Source organism: Salvelinus fontinalis, chromosome 42, assembly GCF_029448725.1.
Source record: "Salvelinus fontinalis isolate EN_2023a chromosome 42, ASM2944872v1, whole genome shotgun sequence".
In the NCBI taxonomy this organism is placed as follows: domain Eukaryota; kingdom Metazoa; phylum Chordata; class Actinopteri; order Salmoniformes; family Salmonidae; genus Salvelinus; species Salvelinus fontinalis.
This window is the reverse complement of record NC_074706.1, coordinates 3,441,969-3,463,001: the sequence shown is the minus strand read 5'-3', so window position 1 is coordinate 3,463,001 and position 21,033 is coordinate 3,441,969. Positions and strand designations below refer to the sequence as shown.

Sequence of the window (21,033 nt, the reverse complement as noted above, 5' to 3'; positions counted from 1 at the left end):
TTTAGTCTCTCTCTCTTTTTCTCTTTTTCTCTCTCTCTCTCTCTCTCTCCCTGTTTCTCTCTTTGTCGCTCTCTCTCTCTGTCTCCCTCTCGGTCTCTCTCTCTCTCCACCTCTCCCTCCCGCCATCTTCTTATCTAACCTAGCGTCATGATCTGGACTAAGCAAATAGCTCCAGCCTCACCTCAAATCTCTGTACAGTGCTTTGCTTTTCTTCACCCCTCCCAGCTTCAATGAGTCAGAGAAGTTCCCCGCCTTCTCCAGGATGGCAGGGGCAGAGTAAGAGTTATGACAGGCTTACGACAGGTTTATGGCAGGCTTATGTCAGGTCTTTTAATCACTGAGATCATTTGATTTTTGAGCTGGAGGCTTGGCTGCGCATACCCAGAATTCCCTTCTGGGATTGTAGCATGTTCCCTTCTCATTTACCAAGCTGTGGTCGTTCTTCTGAGAAGCGAGTAGCACACACACACACACACTTAAAAGCAGACGATACATACACACCCATAAACATGTGTGCTCTTGTAAAACCATTATACAATCCAGGAGAGTGGTAGAACACCTGACATTCAGAGAAACACACACACACACACACACACACACACACACACACACACACACACACACACACACACACACACACACACACACACACACACACACACACACACACACACAGTGACATGGTCAGTGTTAGGGGCTTGAGGCACAAACACAAAGTGCGGATGCGGATGTATACACCATTACGACCCCCCCCCCCCCCGTTACCCTCTCCTCCCTCTCCCTTCTCCTCCCTCTCCCTTCTCCTCCTCCCTCCCGGTTTCTATTGTCTTTCGGCCCCTGTGTTTATCCTCCCCCTCATAAACTTGGAGAAGGCTAGGCTTCTGTAGAACCCCCCCCCCCTACACACACACACACATACACACACACACATACAGTTAAACACACACGCACGCGCACACACACACACACACACACACACAATGCATTTTCAAGTTCTCCTTTTCTCATGGAAAACCCCACCGTAGCTAGGTGGTAGCGTACCATGTGCTAATGCTAATGTTAGCGTTGGTGATTCACAGTACCAGTAAACTACTGCTCTTTCCATTAGTTTAGTGTTCAACCTGTATTTATTAGCTTTGTCAGTTGGGAACCAATTCTCATGAACAATATCCTGTGGGCTTTTAGGTGTAGGTCTAAAGGACCCCATACTGTCACTTCCTGTTTGATTAAACAGTACAGGCTTCTCCAGCTCCAGTCCTGGAGAGCTCTTGTTCCTGCCTCCACAACGCAGCAGGTGTAATACTGTTGGGCTGGAATGAAACCCTGCACACACAGCAGGTGTATTACTGTTGGGCTGGAATGAAACCCTGCACACACAGCAGGTGTATTACTGTTGGGCTGGAATGAAACCCTGCACACACAGCAGGTGTATTATTGTTGGGCTGGAATGAAACCCTGCACACACAGCAGGTGTATTACTTTTGGGTTGGATTGAGTGTTGTAGTTTGCTGTGTGTGGTCGTCATCATGTAGGCTGCTTTCTGTAGTGGACATTTACAATGTTACCGCTGCTTTGTTAGTACAGTGACAGAGTACAGGGACAGAGGTCAAAGTCCAACACCTACTTTACTCCTGTTGCAAAACCGTGTGTGTGTGGCCGTGTGTGTGTGAGTACACTCGTTCGTGTGTGCGTGCGTACGTGTGTCTGTTCTGTGTGCGTGTGTGTCTGTATATGTTCTGTGTGTGTGTGTGTGTGTGAGTTGTTTTTGGCTATTTTAACCTGTCCCTCTATGTGTGTGTGTTGTGTGTGGGTTGTTTTTGGCTATTTTAACCTGTCCCTCTATGTGTGTGTGTTGTGTGTGGGTTGTTTTTGGCTATTTTAACCTGTCCCTCTATGTGTGTGTGTTGTGTGTGGGTTGTTTTTGGCTATTTTAACCTGTCCCTCTATGTGTGTGTGTTGTGTGTGGGTTGCAGGGCCGTGCCGAAGTTTATGAAGCGGATCAAGGTGCGGGACTACAAAGACCGAAATGTGTTTGGAGTGCCTCTGCTGCTTAACGTCCAGCGTACGGGTCAGCCCCTGCCCCAGAGCATTCAACAGGCCATGCGCTACCTACGCAGCCAATGTCTAGACCAGGTACAGACGGTCTGTCTACCTCTCTGTCTGTCTAACCTGTCTGCCTGTCTGTCTGTCTCCTCAAGCCCCATTACACAACACACACACACACACACACACACACACACACACACACACACACACACACACACACACACACACACACACACACACACACACACACACACACACACACACACACACACACACACACACACACACACACACACACACACACACACATACACATCTCCCCTCCTCATCATCATTTAGCTCCTAGCCTCCTGGTTGCATAGTTGTATATTTCCCTGGAAGAATCAGTCTTTTTGTCAGAAGAAAAATGGCCAGTTAAATATTCACAGTGTGTTACACACACACACACTCTTTCTGTGTCAGTTTTGAGGTCTCACATACTGTGTTTGGGAGACAAGAAGGCCCTGACACACACACACAGGGAGGCCTGGGGAGAGTCAAAAGTTTCCAGCTGTTTAGTCACCTTTGTCAGTCTGTTTAAGAGAGAGTGAGAGAGCCAAGGGATTGCTATGGCGACAGAGAGCGCATGAGAGAGAGAGAGGGAGGGAGGGATGGAGGAATGGAAGAGAGAATGACGGATGGCATGCTCTCCTAAACTGGACAACAGGCCTCTGTTTGAAATGGTGAACGCTCACGGAAAGTATTTAGTCTCTTCAAGCCAGAGCTCTTTTTCCTCCCAGTTGGCAGCCATTTTATAAAACCATTAACTTAGAAAGCTCATTGATTAAGTCCAACAGAAAGAACCCTCTCCTCAAGAATTCTAATGGATGTCATGGGCTGTGTCCCAAACCAAATGGCACCCTATTCCCTTTCTAGTCCACTACTTCTGACCAGGGCCGATGAGAATGTGGGTTTGAATTGATAACTCATCAGATCTTGTTTCAGGTGATAAAAAATGGCATCAACAATCTCTCTTTCTCCCCTTCTCCCCTCCCCCTCTCTGTCTCTGTCTCTCTCTCTCTTTCCCCCCTTTCTCTCCTTCTCCCCTCCCCCTCTCTGTCTCTGTCTCTCTCTCTCTTTCCCCCCTTTCTCTCCTTCTCCCCTCCCCCTCTCTGTCTCTGTCTCTCTCTCTCTTTACCTTTCCAGGTGGGTCTCTTCAGGAAGTCGGGGGTTAAATCACGTATTCAGGCACTACGTCAGATGAATGAAACATGCGGCGCCGACGGAGGCGGAGTCAGTTACGAGGGCCAATCGGCTTACGACGTGGCCGACATGCTGAAGCAGTATTTCCGGGACCTGCCAGAACCGCTGCTCACCAGCAAACTGTCTGAGACCTTCCTGCAGATCTACCAATGTAAGGACAGAGAGAGAGACACACACACACACACACACAGACAGACCTATATAATGCACACACACAAACATACAAACGTAGACCGTAGAGGGGGAGAGGGAGAGTATTTGAAATACAAAACAGCTAGTTAAAGTTAATTATTGAATATAAAACAATGTCATTGACAGTCTGCTGGCATGAGTACAATGTAATTACAGTAAAACAATGTCAAATGCCCTCTGGGAATCCATCAATCAAGTTTATTAATTCATTAAGACAAAAATAGCATTTCCTGGTATAGTATTGTCATCATACAGCACTGTAATAGGAAATGCAGAAATACACTAACTAGCTGGCAACCAGCTGTCTGAAATTCATGATAAACCCTATACAGAGCCAGAGCCACATGTCAGAGACCATTTTCCAGAATTTAATTGAACTTAATTGAACTGATCCAAACTGAAATGAACCAAACTGAACTGAACAGAACAGAACCAAATTGAAGTTGAGTTGAAGTGAATGTGATTCCCTCAGACATGCCCAAGGAGCTGCGTCTTCAGGGTACGCGAGCGGCCGTGCTGCTGCTGCCGGACGAGAGCCGCGAGGCGCTGCAGACCCTCCTGTGCCTGCTGAGTGACGTCACCGCCGCCGTGGCAGAGAACCAGATGACCTGCGCCAACCTGGCCGTCTGCCTGGCGCCTTCGCTCTTCCACCTTAACACGCTGAGACGCAAGGAGAGCTCCTCGCCACGGTGGGCAGGGGTGGAGTGTTGTGGGGAACTAGGAGAGGGGTGTGTGTGTGTGTGTGTGGTGTGTGTGTGTGTGTGTGTGTGTGTGTGTGTGGTGTGGTGTGTGTGTGTGTGTGTGGTGTGTGGTGTGTGTGTGGTGTGTGTGTGTGTGTGTGTGTGTGTGTGTGTGTGTGTGTGTGAGTGTGACCAACCCTATCTCCTTTTTTTGTCTTGACTCAGTATATATGACCATGTATTGTAATACGCTGCCCAGCCTCACACCAACATGAGAGGAGAGGCTGACAAACTCTAGCTATAGAGCAGGATGTTACTGTATGTAGGGGAAGGAGAGGGGGGGGGGGGAAGAGGAAGAGAGAGAGAACTGAGGGAAAGAGAGTCTGTATAGGGGGTTACATCAAACCTTATGACAGATTGTCTTCTTCTCCTCTGTCCTCTCTCTTTCTTTCCTCCCCTCTTTCTGTCTCACTAGTGGACATGACTAACTGTCCTGTGTGTTTGTCTTCCTGGTGTGTTGTGATAGGGGGATGAACAGGAAGCAGCCGCTGGGGAAACCCGACCAGAGGGACCTCAACGAGAACCTGGCCGCCACCACCGGCCTGGCACACATGATCCAGGAGTGCAGGAAGCTCTTCAGGGTACGTGTCTTAACCTAGAACCTCACCAGAAACTTAGTAGAACGTCAACTTTCGCCTCCCCTCTCTTTCTACATTGTCTGACTAAAACCAGACTAGGACCTCACCTCTCTTTCTACATTGTCTGACTAGAACCTGACTAGAACCTCACCTCTCTTTCTACATTGTCTGACTAGAACCTGACTAGAACCTCACCTCTCTTTCTACATTGTCTGACTAGAACCTGCCTAGAACCTCACCTCTCTTTCTACATTGTCTGACAAGAACCTGACTAGAACCTCACCTCTCTTTCTACATTGTCTGACTAGAACCTGACTAGAACCTCACCTCTCTTTCTACATTGTCTGACTAGAACCTGACTAGAACCTCACCTCTCTTTCTACATTGTCTGACAAGAACCTGACTAGAACCTCACCTCTCTTTCTACATTGTCTGACTAAAACCTGACTAGAACCTCACCTCTCTTTCTACATTGTCTGACTAGAACCTGACTAGAACCTCACCTCTCTTTCTACATTGTCTGACTAGAACCTGACTAGAACCTCACCTCTCTTTCTACATTGTCTGACTAGAACCTGACTAGAACCTCACCTCTCTTTCTACATTGTCTGACTAGAACCTGACTAGAACCTCACGTCTCTTTCTACATTGTCTGACTAGAACCTGACTAGAACCTCACCTCTCTTTCTACATTGTCTGACTAGAACCTAAATACAACCTCAGATCACCTCCCCACCGTTCTACAGTCTCTGAGGCGAACCTCCCATTCTGTTCAGCTATATGCACACAGCACATGAACACTACTGTGCTCTGACGGCCTACGTTAAAGTCAGAGTGTTGGATTGGGGTTGGTACAACGTTGCTCTCGTTCAACATGTTCATCTCAGTTCCGGAAGTCCCTCTGGTCCGGATCCGAGGTTGTTTTTCCTGTGTGTGTTTTTGGACCATTGTTATCGTTACATTAAAAACAAATCGTCTTAGCCAAGTAACCAAGCCCTCTCCGCCCCACGTCTTACCTGACTGGGTCTTAGCCAAGTAACCAAGCCCTCTCCGCCCCACGTCTTACCTGACTGGGTCTTAGCCAAGTAACCAAGCCCTCTCCGCCCCACGTCTTACCTGACTGGGTCTTAGCCAAGTAACCAAGCCCTCTCCGCACCACGTCTTACCTGACTGGGTCTTAGCCAAGTAACCAAGCCCTCTCCGCCCCACGTCTTACCTGACTGGGTCTTAGCCAAGTAACCAAGCCCTCTCCGCCCCACGTCTTACCTGACTGGGTCTTAGCCAAGTAACCAAGCCCTCTCCGTCCCACGTCTTACCTGACTGGGTCTTAGCCAAGTAACCAAGCCCTCTCCGCCCCACGTCTTACCTGACTGGGTCTTAGCCAAGTAACCAAGCCCTCTCCGCCCCACGTCTTAGCTGACTGGGTCTTAGCCAAGTAACCAAGCCCTCTCCGCCCCACGTCTTACCTGACTGGGTCTTAGCCAAGTAACCAAGCCCTCTCCGCCCCACGTCTTACCTGACTGGGTCTTAGCCAAGTAACCAAGCCCTCTCCGCCCCACGTCTTACCTGACTGGGTCTTAGCCAAGTAACCAAGCCCTCTCCGCACCACGTCTTACCTGCCTGGGTCTTAGCCAAGTAACCAAGCCCTCTCCGCCCTACGTCTTACCTGACTGGGTCTTAGCCAAGTAACCAAGCCCTCTCCGCCCCACGTCTTACCTGACTGGGTCTTAGCCAAGTAACCAAGCCCTCTCCGCCCCACGTCTTACCTGACTGGGTCTTAGCCAAGTAACCAAGCCCTCTCCGCCCCACGTCTTACCTGACTGGGTCTTAGCCAAGTAACCAAGCCCTCTCCGCCCCACGTCTTACCTGACTGGGTCTTAGCCAAGTAACCAAGCCCTCTCCGCCCCACGTCTTACCTGACTGGGTCTTAGCCAAGTAACCAAGCCCTCTCCGCACCACGTCTTACCTGACTGGGTCTTAGCCAAGTAACCAAGCCCTCTCCGCCCTACGTCTTACCTGACTGGGTCTTAGCCAAGTAACCAAGCCCTCTCTGCACCACGTCTTACCTGACTGGGTCTTAGCCAAGTAACCAAGCCCTCTCCGCACCACGTCTTACCTGACTGGGTCTTACACCACGTTTGTGTTTACCCGTCGCACTCGCTGAGCCCTATGGAATGTTGGGTACTGTAGTTACATAAGACTAATAGTCTGGTTGATGGAATACAGTAAGCTGTTTTGTAGCGCCACGTAACCCACAATCCCATTGACCTATCTCCATGCTTCTGTTTACCCGTCGCACACTGGCTGAGCCCTATGGAATGTTCGGTATTGTAGTTAAGTAAGGGGGAGGAATACAGTAAGCCGTACTGTGTAGCACCGCAAAACCCACAATCCCCTTGACCGATCTCGGCTAATCAGGGGGCTCAATGTCCAAAGGCAGGAAGCATTTGATTCATTAAGAGAGAAATAATGAATGTCGGCAGGTGGACTACAATTTCGGTACCAGTCCGGCCGAATCAATCGGCTCAAAAAGCTGTTGTGACATGAGGGGTTACACACTGCCTAACATTATATTACACTGATCTGGATTCTGGAATACATTTATCTTCACTAATAGAGAAGAAAAAGCGTATTAGATTCATTCATAAAGCTCCTCTGGCGGATGCTAGCAATTAGCGTTGAACATGACCAGTAAATAGCATTAACCCCCCCCCCCCCCCCCCCCCACACACACACACACACACACACACACACACACACCCACGTCAGTTATTTTCTTGTAATTTAATATTAGTCTGTGAGTGGTCTGGGTGAGCTGATGACTGATACAACAATTCAGTGGATTTCTAACTGATATCTCTTCTCATCTTTAAGTTAGCAGGAAAGAGAGAGAGAGAGAAGTAGAGAGAGAGAGAGAAGTAGAGAGAGAGAGAGAAGTAGAGCGAGAGAGGGATGTAGGTAGAGAGAGAGAGAGAGAGAGAGAGAGAGAGAGAGAGAGAGAGAGAGAGAGAGAGAGATGTAGAGAGAGAGAGAGATGTAGAGAGAGAGAGAGAGATGTAGAGAGAGAGAGAGATGTAGAGAGAGAGAGAGAGATGTAGAGAGAGAGAGAGAGAGATGTAGAGAGAGAGAGAGATGTAGAGAGAGAGAGAGAGAGAGAGAGAGATGTAGAGAGAGAGAGAGAGAGAGAGAGAGAGAGAGAGAGAGAGAGAGAGAGAGATGTAGAGAGAGAGAGAGAGAGAGAGAGACTGGAAGTGAAATTAGAAAAACAGGATGCTCTAAGCTTCCACAGCAGGACTCCTTTATCTTTGTCTCACACTGATTTCTTGTGGAGTTTCCCATCCTTAATACGGGGTGATTAAACTCAGGATGGGGTTGGCAGGTAAAGGACAGGTTGATAAGGGATTGGATGACGTATCCTTGTTTATGACAGATCTGATTGTCTGATCATGATTTGGTGGTTATTTTAGAATTCCTTTGTTTATCTGTAGGTCTTTTGTCCATCGGACCATCAGTGTATCAATGTTCAATGCTGTACATGTACATTCATCATGACCACAAACAGGTTGGATCTAGAACACTGGTATCTCACACACCTTGTACCTCAACACGCTGGTATTAGTGTTCATCTTTGGTGTCTGAAACAGTCCTGACGGCCCTCTATCCTCCCATTCATTTTATGTCATTGTATAATTGTATACTCATTGTAATTGTATGATAAACTAATAAACTATTCCCCCCTCTCCCCCTTAGATCCCAGAAGAGATGAGTCGCTGCAGAAACTCGTACCAGGAGCAGGCCCTGATCCCCCTGAAGCTGGAGGAGCTCGGGGGTTCCTCTGGGGGTGACGGCGGTGCTGGCGGCCCCATGGAATGCAGGACCTACCTCCAGGACAGCCTGGACGCCCTCCTCAAAGAGGCCAAGGACAAGTTCAAAGGTTACGACAGCTGCTCCACGCCTGAACTCGCCGAGCTGGCGTACAAGAAGGTATGGACAGAGGGATAGAGAGTATCTATTTTATTCTCTTTTATTCTATTCTATGGAGGCTGGATCTAGTCTTTTAAATTCTGAGTTCATGTTCACTGTATTTTCCTTATATAGAAGTTCAATTAGTATGAAGGACTACATGCATTACTTGTGTTTGTTGTTTAGAAAAGGCTGGCATAAAGCCTAGTGTATTCCACGTCTGTCTGTCTCTCTCTCTCTCTCTCTCTCTCTCTCTCTCTCTCTCTCTCTCTCTCTCTGTCTCTCTCTGTCTCTCTCTCTGTCTCTCTCTGTCTCTCTCTCTGTCTCTCTCTGTCTCTCTCTCTCTCTCTCTCTCTCTCTCTCTCTCTCTCTCTCTCTCTCTCTCTCTCTCTCTCTCTCGTTGTGTAATGGAAAAGCACCAGTTAGTATTTCCTGTGTAGAAACAGGTCAGTGTGAAACTAGCCCCCCCCCCACCCCCAGACTGGCCCCAGGGTGACATCAGCTTGTCAAGGGGCTCGCTCAATGCACACACACACACACACACTGCTCCCAAGCCAACACATCCTGTCCAGTCGTTATCTCTTTGCCAATAATCTTCCAGTCACAAGGCCTCTTGAAGGAAGGCAGCTGACTAGTGTAACAGATAAGGAGAGAGGCTCTGCCCTTACAGTTATGTTCCCAATCATGGTGCAAGACCTGGGTCTTCTTTCCCAGAGCCTGCGTAGCGCTAGTTTCAACATTGCATCATTACAGTTACCGTTAGCATTAGCATCCATGCCGTTTCCCCAAAAAACATTGTTGCCCTTAAACTCGTCAATAAATATACAGATATGTTTTTACAAAAGTATTAAAAGATGATCTCTTTTGTTTTCCGACTCTTAGGTCCACGACGGCTCGCCGCTGCGCCTGTGGAAGGCGTCCGTGGAGGTGCCTGCGGGTCCTGAGGAGGTGTTGACGCGGGTCCTCCGGGAGCAGGGCCGCTGGGACGAGGACCTGATGGAGAGCCGTGTGGTGGAGACGCTAGGCGATCGCACAGAGGTGTACCAGTACACCAGGAACACCATGGCCCCCCACCCCACCAGAGACCACCTCGTGCTCAGGTAGAACATTAACCATCTCCCTACACTCCAGAAGGGTTCTTCAGCTGGCCCCCTTTTTGGAAAGGGTTCTATATGGAACCCAAAACGGTTCTACTTGGAACCAAAATTGTTCTACCTTGAACCAACAATATTTATTCAAAGGGTTCTCCTATAGGAACAGTGTAAAAACCCTTTTCGGTTCTAGATAGCACTTTTTTCCTGGAGACTGTACCTACGTTCCCACGCCTTGTATATCCCCATCTTGTGTTGTTTGTCTCATTCATCCATTATTTCTTTCCTTTTTTCATTATTCTCTTCCTCAATGATATAAAACATCTCTCTCTGTCTCTCTTCCTCAATGGTATAAAACAACTCTCTCTCTGTCTCTCTTCCTCAATGATATAAAACATCTCTCTCTCTGTCTCTCTTCCTCAATGGTATAAAACATCTCTCTCTCTGTCTCTCTTCCTCAATGGTATAAAACAACTCTCTCTCTCTGTCTCTCTTCCTCAATGGTATAAAACAGCTCTCTCTCTGTCTCTCTTCCTAAATGGTATAAAACAACTCTCTCTGTCTCTCTTCCTCAATGATATAAAACAACTCTCTCTGTCTCTCTTCCTCAATGGTATAAAACATCTCTCTCTCTGTCTCTCTTCCTCAATGATATAAAACATCTCTCTCTCTCTCTCTTCCTAAATGGTATAAAACAACTCTCTCTGTCTCTCTTCCTCAATGATATAAAACAACTCTCTCTGTCTCTCTTCCTCAATGGTATAAAACATCTCTCTCTCTCTGTCTCTCTTCCTCAATGATATAAAACAACTCTCTCTGTCTCTCTTCCTCAATGATATAAAACAACTCTCTCTGTCTCTTCCTCAATGGTATAAAACAACTCTCTCTCTCTGTCTCTCTTCCTCAATGGTATAAAACAACTCTCTCTCTCTGTCTCTCTTCCTCAATGGTATAAAACAACTCTCTCTCTGTCTCTCTTCCTCAATGGTATAAAACAACTCTCTCTCTCTGTCTCTCTTCCTCAATGGTATAAAACAACTCTCTCTCTCTGTCTCTCTTCCTCAATGGTATAAAACAACTCTCTCTCTCTGTCTCTCTTCCTCAATGGTATAAAACAACTCTCTCTCTCTGTCTCTCTTCCTCAATGGTATAAAACAACTCTCTCTCTGTCTCTCTTCCTCAATGATATAAAACAACTCTCTCTCTCTGTCTCTCTTCCTCAATGATATAAAACAACTCTCTCTGTCTCTTCCTCAATGGTATAAAACAACTCTCTCTCTCTGTCTCTCATCCTCAATGGTATAAAACAAGTCAAAATGTCTTCTCTCTGCTTCAGGACGTGGGTGACAGACCTACCTAAGGGAGCGTGTGCGTTGGTGTGTACCTCAGTGGACCATGACGGAGCAGCGTTACTGGGCGTGCGGGCCAATGTGCTCACTTCACGCTACTTCATCGAGCCATGCAGCAGCAACAAGTCCCGCCTCACACACATCTCCAGGGTCGACTGCAGGTGAGTCAGCTGGAACGGAAGCAGTAGAAACAGTAGGATAGAAACAGTAGGATAGAAACAGTAGGATAGAAACAGTAGGATAGAAACAGTAGGATAGAAACAGTTGGATAGAAACAGTAGGATAGAAACAGTAGGATAGAAACAGCAGGATAGAAACAGTAGGAATGAAACAGTAGAATAGAAACAGTAGGATAGAAACAGTAGGATAGAAACAGTAGGATAGAAACAGTAGGATAGAAACAGTAGGAATGAAACAGTAGAATAGAAACAGTAGGATAGAAACAGTAGGATAGAAACAGTAGACCAGAAACAGTAAAATAGAACCAGTAGAATAAAGGCTAGACATGCTCAACTGAACTAAAATGTTTAAGGGAACTAGAGGAGAGCTTTAAATCAAAGTAACTCTGGTCTGATGCTAAAACATCTCCTCTCTAAATCAAAGTATCTCTGGTCTGATGCTAAAACATCTCCTCTCTACATCAAAGTAACTCTGGTCTGATGCTAAAACATCTCCTCTCTAAATCAAAGTAACTCTGGTCTGATGCTAAAACATCTCCTCTCTAAATCAAAGTAACTCTGGTCTGATGCTAAAACATCTCCTCTCTACATCAAAGTAACTCTGGTCTGATGCTTAAACATCTCCTCTCTAAATCAAAGTAACTCTGGTCTGATGCTAAAACATCTCCTCTCTACATCAAAGTAACTCTATGAGCCTGGTCTGATACTAAAAGGTGTCTCCTCTCTGTCTCTCTGTTTCCAGGGGTCGGTTCCCAGAGTGGTACAATAAACTGTATGGACACCTGTGTGCCAGTGAGGTGGTGCGGATACGCCAGTCCTTCACCAGCCAGATGGATAAGTGAGGGCCAGGCAGCTCCACTTGACTTGGAGACCAAAGTCACAAGAAGGGGCGACACCGTGGAACCCGAAAGACTCTCTATCCACCCCCACCTCACCCCCTAATTCGCTACAGCCCTGATGCTGGTTGGGGTTGACTGGGGAGGACAACCCATTGACTCATTTGATTCAGGCTGTTGACAGACATACCATTGTGTCCTGGACAGAGAGACTTTGAACAGACTTTTTCGTCATCCGTAGACTGTCATCTACGACCAGGTGGTGTTACTGCCTCCGAGGGGTCATGCAAGGACTGGAACGGACGTGGACCCTCAAAGTTCTTTCAGAGTTGTGTTATGGTTCTTGTGCCAGGTGGTGCGTTGCGGGCGGCACGACCAAAGTAAATGTGTCTGAAATGGAAGTATGGTGTCACTCCTCCAACAAGCGTAATACCTTTACAGAGAGGATGTGGCATCACCGTCACAGGATGTGATGTCACGGATTAGTAAAAAGAGAATCTATAGGGGAGGGGGAGCTTCTGAGAAGAGTGGTTAGTTTGTGTGTGTGTGTGTGTGATGAATGGTTGATTAATTAGACATATTTCATGCACTGGCTCCCAGCTGCAATATAGTGTGTATATACTATATCCTGCATCTGTTCATGTTGCTTTTTCCTGTTTCCTCTCTCTGTGTGTGTGTGTGTGTGTGTGTGTGTGTGTGTGTGTGTGTGTGTGTGTGTGTGTGTGTGTGTGTGTGTGTGTGTGTGTGTGTGTGTGTACTCGTGCACAAGTGTTTTTATCCTGTTACAGCAATGTCCACAACATTGTTTTCAGGAAGATACTGTATTATTCGACGGATGGAGGATGGATGGATGGATAATATGGGCTAACAGTTGTGTGAATGTATTGAAAATATGCAATATCTGAGTTTGTATTGATAAGTGGGGTATGGTGAGTTGATATTTGGTTAAGTGACATTAGGGAAAGCTAGTATAGAGTGGGTTTAAAGGATGGAACAGACGCAAAATGGTGGCTGGAACACCAATTGGTTGAGAGGGTTAAATTCGCCCCAAAAACTAAAATGGAGACTTAGATTCTGATGGACCAAGCTTAAAGAAAGCAGACAGTCACAGAGCATTTTGATTGATTCCACTGCTTAAAAGAGCACCGAGAATACACAACAATCAACAGGGCTAGGATTCCAAAATGGCCGCCATTTGTAGGCTAAACATCGATGAAAGAAACAATTCCGGTTATTACTTTTGTAGTAAGATGTACACAAGAGCAGTCAAGATAGTCTTCTGCTTCACAACAACAAAAAACCCGGGGCGAAAGAAAAACAGAAAAGAAGAGAAGAAATGAATAGAAAACAAAGAAAAGAGATGGTCCTTTTATAAAGGTGTGGAATTTTACAGGTTTTACTGTAAATGGAGGAGGAGAAAGTGCAGAGAATGTTTGTCTGGTTTAAAGAAGGAAAAAATTATCTATATGTGCAGGTTTCTTTTCTGTATGTGCGTCTGTCTGTCTGTCTGTGTTACCTTAAATGAAGTATAAGACTAATAGTAACCAAGTACACCTTCATCCGGGCCGGATTTGGGCCCCGTGTTAAAACCTATACGTTCTCTGTTCAGTGTAGGACTCATTTGCTAAGCGTTGTGTTGTATTGTTAAACGTGTGTGTACATTATTTGTTTGCCGTCAAAAATGAGTAACGCATGACAATGACAGTTAATTTAAAGCCTCATTATATTTATACCTCAGATATGTTTTTTTGTACCATGTTTATTTTATTGTAAATGTTACGCTTAATTAAGTTACAGAAATGAGAAATGTGTTTTATATTTTGTATTATTAATATTATTTCTGTACAGATTAATCACAGTCACGTGCACTATTAAATGTATTCAACAAAGGGTGTTGTCTTAGTGGGGTCATTGGCTGCTGTTTTGAAATGTTGAGTGTTCAGGTGGATTGGAGTTGTTGACCTGATTTCTGGTGTCATTTAAAATGATAATGCACTTTACAATGGTCTCATGTAGGCTGCCCCCCAAAGTGGCTACAGTATTAGGACTGTAATAGTGGTGAAGTGCCCCTTTAAGGTTTTTCGGGCCAAAGGAGTGCCATAAGCAATACACCATTACCCAAACATTGGTTTTGTAGTAACTCTGAAATACCTCATCATGGCTCTGATAGTTTGTCTCTAAATTCTTTCTCAGAGAGCTTAGCCTAGGGTCATACTGTACCCTGCCCCTGGATTACCTCTCTCTCTCCCTTCTTCTTCTCTCTCTCACTCTCTCCCTCTCTCTGTCTATTTCTCTCTCCCTTCCTCTCTCTCTCTCGCTCCCTCTCTTTCGCTCCCTTCCTCTCTCTCTTGCTCCCTCGCTCTCTCTATCTCCCTGCTTCTCTCGCTTTCTCTCTCTCCCTGCCTCTCTTGCTCCCTCTCTCACTCTCTCCTCACAAACAACATGTACAGTAGAGAGAGGGAGAGCAAGAGAGAGAGTGAGAGGGGTCCGGAGAGAGGTGGACAGGCAGCAGGCGGTGGCTTGCTTGGTACATAGATGGTGATCTCACTCACAGTCTGTCTTACATAACTGGTTCATATGGCAGGGGTGGACAAAGGGTCTGTTGTGGCCACAGCTGGAGTGGGTGGACTGTCACAGGGTCGAGGGGGGGCTCGGACCCCCCTAGCGTTCCTCTCACATGCCGTTCAAGCCAGCAGGGGCCATCTGTGGGCTTGAGGCGGGTGGGGTTGGCACTTTTTCCCACCACACACACACACACACACTGGGCTCTCACTGGGCTGCTCACACACACACACACACACTTACTGTATGTGTTTAATGTACACATTCTCAGAGACACACGCACATCCTCAAATGCTGTACGAACATATTGATTCTACACACATTTGGTGCACACAGGCATTTGATGTGTTGGATCAAAGCAGTGTAAAAGAAAAGTGTATTCATTTATTATTATTGTATTAATAAGGCAACAGCAGTGGAAGAAATGTTACATACACATAGGGTGCATCCCTTATGGCACCCCTATGGGCCCTGGTCAAAAGTAGCGCACTAAATAGGGAATAGGATGCCATTTGGGATCGTGCCACACACTATGCCTTCACAGGAGCACACACGTGTACTGTACACACAGGGATTAGCCACACACTATGCCTTCACAGGAGCACACACGTGTACTGTACACACAGGGATTAGCCACACACTATGCCTTCACAGGAGCACACATGTGTACTGTACCCACAGGGATTAGCCACACACTATGCCTTCACAGGAGCACACACGTGTACTGTACACACAGGGATTAGCCACACACTATGCCTTCACAGGAGCACACACGTGTACTGTACACACAGGGATTAGCCACACACTATGCCTTCACAGGAGCACACACGTGTACTGTACACGCAAGGATCGTGCCACACACTATGCCTTCACAGGAGCACACACGTGTACTGTACACACAGGGATTAGCCACACACTATGCCTTCACAGGAGCACACATGTGTACTGTACCCACAGGGATTAGCCACACACTATGCCTTCACAGGAGCACACACGTGTACTGTACACGCAAGGATCGTGCCACACACTATGCCTTCACAGGAGCACACACGTGTACTGTACACACAGGGATTAGCCACACACTATGCCTTCACAGGAGCACACACGTGTACTGTACACACAGGGATTAGCCACACATACATTGCAAGAACAGAAGTGACATGTACAAACTTGCGTGAACACCCACATACGCTGTACTCTAAATCTAGATCATGTGCAGATATTATACAGCACACGGCGGCACAGTCATTCCTTCTCAACAACAACCCTCCGTCACGTGGACAACAAGAGCTTTCCACATTCTCTTCTGAAGGGTTTCTGTGAAACCAGAGATAAAATAGAGCTTCCAGCTCACACACACACGTGTTACCGTGTGTGTGTGTGTGTGTGTACATGGGTGCGTGCATGCATTGGTATCTACAGTATGTGAGTGTGTGTTTGTGTGTGCGTTTGTGCATCTATCTAGGTGTGCATGCATGCATCTACGTGTGTGTGCGTGTATCTATGCGTCCAAGTATGTGTGTGTCTCTTCTTGGAAACCAAACATCTCTGAGCCCGCCCCGGTAAGAGCTGACCTAGAGTCAGCACCAGGGACATGTTCCAGACAAATCCTTTGAGAATGGTGTGGAGGAGGGTTCCCAAATTGATAAACGGTGAAGAGAGGGAGAGAGAGGAGAGGATGACAGAGTAAAGGTGTGTGGGAGAGATTATGGTAATACAGCAACACCAGAATTCCTCTAGTTGTAACGTTATGCCGTGTTGTGAAACCTGAGATGCAGGGTTGGGGTTCTTTCCATTATCATTCCAGGTAATTCTGGGAGTACGCTGAAATTCTAATTCTCTTTAATGCTCGTCAGTGAGCAAAATGTGGAATTATAATTTGGTTTATTTTCAGAATTGACCCCAACCCTGCTGAGGTGTGTTCAGTGAGATAAAATGATCAGAAATGATTGCATATTCTACATATCACACAGTCATATCTTTTCAAGACAATTTATATCTGATTGTTCTGTACTGTTGAACCATCCTGAACAGGCTGCCCCTCTCCAGGGGCGCGTTCAGTCAGACAAAACGTTTTGGTAGGTTCAGATAGAAACATTTAATGTATAACAAACCCGCCTCTCCGACATGTCGCCCTAGGAAACACTTTGGCTCTATTAATGTAATTTCTATCTGCAACGTTCGACAACGTTTGGCAACTGAACGTGGCACAAGTCCAAATCCCCATCTCCGTCCATGGCTAATTTAGGAAAGGGACCATTTTAGCTAGCTAGCAAGCCACCGGAGAACAACCGTACGAGGAGCAACCATTCAAATTGTTTCTGTCAATGACGTATTGTGATGTGATGGGAGTGAAGCCAAATCCAAACTGGCTTTCCTTTGCACTTTTTTTTTGGTGCAACAGGACCATTCACAGCTGAGCTCAACGCTGATTCGCTATTATTTTATACTTTTTTATCAAGGGAGGCCAAATGCTTGCTGGCTTCCCTTGCCTTCAGGAATACAGGTGGCAACAATCTCATACTCTTTATGAGAGACAGCATCAGATAGTGAACAGCTGTTTTGCTTGCTCAGATGGATTCTCCTGTGAGATTTTTTGAAATTATTTTTTTTTACCTTTATTTAACTAGGCAAGTCAGTTAAGAACAAATTCTTATTTACAATGACGGCCTACCCCGGCCAAATCCTAACCCAGACTTCACTGGGCCAATTGTGTGCCGCCCTATGGGACTCCCAATCACAGCCGGTTGTGAAAAAGCCTGGAATCGAACCAGTGTCTGTAGTGACGCCTCTAGCACTGCGATGCAGTGCCTTAGTCCGCTGTGCCACTCTGGAGATACACTCAGTCTCTTGTGAATCGAAGGAAAATGATGAAACACTGAGACGAAAGATAAATGATATTATGTTTTTTTTCTTGGTCAGTTTTTGGTGCTTCCCTTCTGCAGCCATGAAAACACACCACTGCCTTGACCCAGGGTTTAACATGATCACTGAAGCTTTAACCTTGACCCAGGGTTTAACATGTTCACTGAAGCCTTAACCTTGACCCGGGGTTAACATGTTCACTGAAGCTTTAACCTTGACCCAGGGTTAACATGTTCACTGAAGCTTTAACCTTGACCCAGGGTTAACATGATCACTGAAGCTTTAACCTTGACCCAGGGTTAACATGATCACTGAAGCTTTAACCTTGACCCAGGGTTTAACATGATCACTGAAGCTTTAACCTTGACCCAGGGTTAACATGATCACTGAAGCTTTAACCTTGACCCAGGGTTAACATGTTCACTGAAGCTTTAACCTTGACCCAGGGTTTAACATGATCACTGAAGCTTTAACCTTGACCCAGGGTTAACATGATCACTGAAGCTTTAACCTTGACCCAGGGTTAACATGTTCACTGAAGCTTTAACCTTGACCCAGGGTTAACATGATCACTGAAGCTTTAACCTTGACCCAGGGTTAACATGATCACTGAAGCTTTAACCTTGACCCAGGGTTAACATGATCACTGAAGCTTTAACCTTGACCCAGGGTTTAACATGATCACTGAAGCTTTAACCTTGACCCAGGGTTTAACATGATCACTGAAGCTTTAACCTTGACCCGGGGTTAACATGATCACTGAAGCTTTAACCTTGACCCAGGGTTAACATGATCACTGAAGCTTTAACCTTGACCCAGGGTTTAACATGATCACTGAAGCTTTAACCTTGACCCGGGGTTAACATGTTCACTGAAACTTTAACCTTGACCCAGGGTTTAACATGATCACTGAAGCTTTAACCTTGACCCAGGGTTTAACATGTTCACTGAAGCCTTAACCTTGACCCAGGGTTTAACATGTTCACTGAAGCCTTAACCTTGACCCGGGGTTAACATGTTCACTGAAACTTTAACCTTGACCCAGGGTTTAACATGATCACTGAAGCCTTAACCTTGACCCAGGGTTTAACATGTTCACTGAAGCCTTAACCTTGACCCGGGGTTAACATGTTCACTGAAACTTTAACCTTGACCCAGGGTTTAACATGATCACTGAAGCTTTAACCTTGACCCAGGGTTTAACATGATCACTGAAGCTTTAACCTTGACCCAGGGTTAACATGATCACTGAAGCTTTAACCTTGACCCAGGGTTAACATGATCACTGAAGCTTTAACCTTGACCCAGGGTTTAACATGATCACTGAAGCTTTAACCTTGACCCAGGGTTAACATGATCACTGAAGCTTTAACCTTGACCCAGGGTTAACATGATCACTGAAGCTTTAACCTTGACCCAGGGTTAACATGATCACTGAAGCTTTAACCTTGACCCAGGGTTTAACATGTTCACTGAAGCCTTAACCTTGACCCGGGGTTAACATGTTCACTGAAACTTTAACCTTGACCCAGGGTTTAACATGTTCACTGAAGCTTTAACCTTGACCCAGGGTTTAACATGTTCACTGAAGCTTTAACCTTGACCCAGGGTTTAACATGTTCACTGAAGCTTTAACCTTGAGCCGGGGTTAAAATGATCACCGGGTGGTTTCCCTTGATGGTTAGGAATCAAACATACAGTATGTTCCTGCCACATGGTTGAGAGGACCTGGGAGTCATGGGTTGCGTCTTAAATGGAACCCTATTCCTTATATAGGGCACCACTTTTGACCGGGGCCCATAGGGAATAAGGTGCCATTTGGGACATAACCATAATAGCTCTGTCTGTGTAGATGGCCTGATTACAAATGCATGACAAGCGCATGAGACGTTTATTGTTGTGACAACAGGAATTATCAGTGATGAAGACATGGTATGTGTCAACATGAAGAAAAACATGGCTGGCATGAAGGTTGTCTTAAAGTTGACATAATATTATTATAAGACATTCTATGGCTCTAACGCACATACACAGATACACACACAAGCATGCACACACACACACACACAAACACACACACACACAAACACACACACCTCCCAGTGACCTCACGTCCCAAATGTATCCCACCTGGCTCTGATCCCTCTCCCCCAGCCAGTTCTCTGCTGGGCGGCCACACAGACTGGTGGTTTTACAGTCAGTCTGTCTGGACATGACATCTGAATGGCTTCTCTGTGTGCTTAGACTTGAGTCATAGAGAGATGGAAATTCAACGTTAGTAAAACATTAGTTCAACATTGACTCCTTCTCTTTGAACCACCGTTTGACTATTTCAGGCCCTTAAGCATAGAGTCAGACCAACGAACAGTATCATCAACATGGAAAGACACGTCCCAGATTCAAAGACAACCACATAGCCCAGAGGTTATTCAACCCTCAAACACGGTTGTCTAGGTACACAGTCAGCACAAGTAGTCATAGCCTTCCACCAGGACTGTAATTGGTTGAATGAGGTGAGTGATTGCCTGGCGGTAACAAAAGTTCCCCAGCAGGTCCTCTGCGGATAAGAGTTCCCACCACTGGGGTCAGATTGATTTCTAACTGAGCAAGGGTTTAAAGAATGAGGCTACACTACCATCTAGTGGTCGTTGTAAGCAACTACAAGACCCTGACACCAGTGTGATCCAACTAAATGTGCTGAACAAGTTCAAGTCAGAACATGATGTCTGATTCAAAAGGTAATCATACTTGCAAAATATAAATAATTGCGTTATCACTATTATAAATAACGGTCAAATTGACGATTAAACTGATTTAGAGGACTCATGCGTATAAATTGTTATTTTACAAGGAAATTATAAATTAAAAATCCTATATCGTATCATCTAAATCCCTTATTATCGCAGCAAATGCATCCGACAATGTATTCATTTTTTATAAATGTTTTATGTATTTAATTATTTGTATGCATCCAAAGATTATGCAAAATGGGTAGGCTGACAACCAAGAGGGTGCAATTGCGGCCCGTATTTCTGGTCATTCCTACACTCGGGACTCCTGAGTGGCGCAGCAGTCTAAAACACTGGATCTCAGTGCAAGAGGCATCACTGCAGTCCTTGGTTCGAATCCAGGCTGCATCACATCCGACCGTTGTTGCGAGTCCCATAGGGCGGCGCAGAATTGACCCAGCGTCTTCCGGGGTAGGCCGTCATTGTAAATAAGAATTTGTTCTTAACTGACTTGCCTAGTTAAATAAAATGTGTGCATTCCTGCATCTGCAGGAACCCCTCTTTGTAATTGTACTGTACATTAGGTGATGCACAATAACGTTTGACGCCAACCACCGACAAACCTCACAGAAGAAGGGGCGGGGGCAACAACGGTAGCTAG

General features: G+C 46.0%; 1 protein-coding gene across 1 annotated transcript; it reads left to right on the top strand.

The window, feature by feature from the left end:
• The first annotated feature begins 964 nt into the window (after positions 1–964).
• Positions 965–14,106, top strand: LOC129841588 (rho GTPase-activating protein 7-like). Its single transcript, XM_055909958.1, has 8 exons — positions 965–2,133; positions 3,232–3,439; positions 3,953–4,169; positions 4,687–4,801; positions 8,549–8,782; positions 9,644–9,861; positions 11,189–11,362; positions 12,123–14,106. The coding sequence occupies exons 1-8, from the start codon at positions 1,894–1,896 to the stop codon at positions 12,220–12,222; spliced, it is 1,506 nt and encodes a 501-aa protein (XP_055765933.1). The 5' UTR covers positions 965–1,893; the 3' UTR covers positions 12,223–14,106.
• Positions 14,107–21,033: the final 6,927 nt, after the last annotated feature.

Coding starts and splice junctions, on each gene's coding strand:
- LOC129841588 (XM_055909958.1), top strand. CDS start 1,894: ATGTGTGTGTGTTGTGTGTGGGTTGTTTTTGGCTATTTTAACCTGTCC. Junction 8,783..9,643: donor CCGAGCTGGCGTACAAGAAG/GTATGGACAGAG, acceptor TCCGACTCTTAG/GTCCACGACGGCTCGCCGCT. Junction 11,363..12,122: donor ATCTCCAGGGTCGACTGCAG/GTGAGTCAGCTG, acceptor CTCTGTTTCCAG/GGGTCGGTTCCCAGAGTGGT.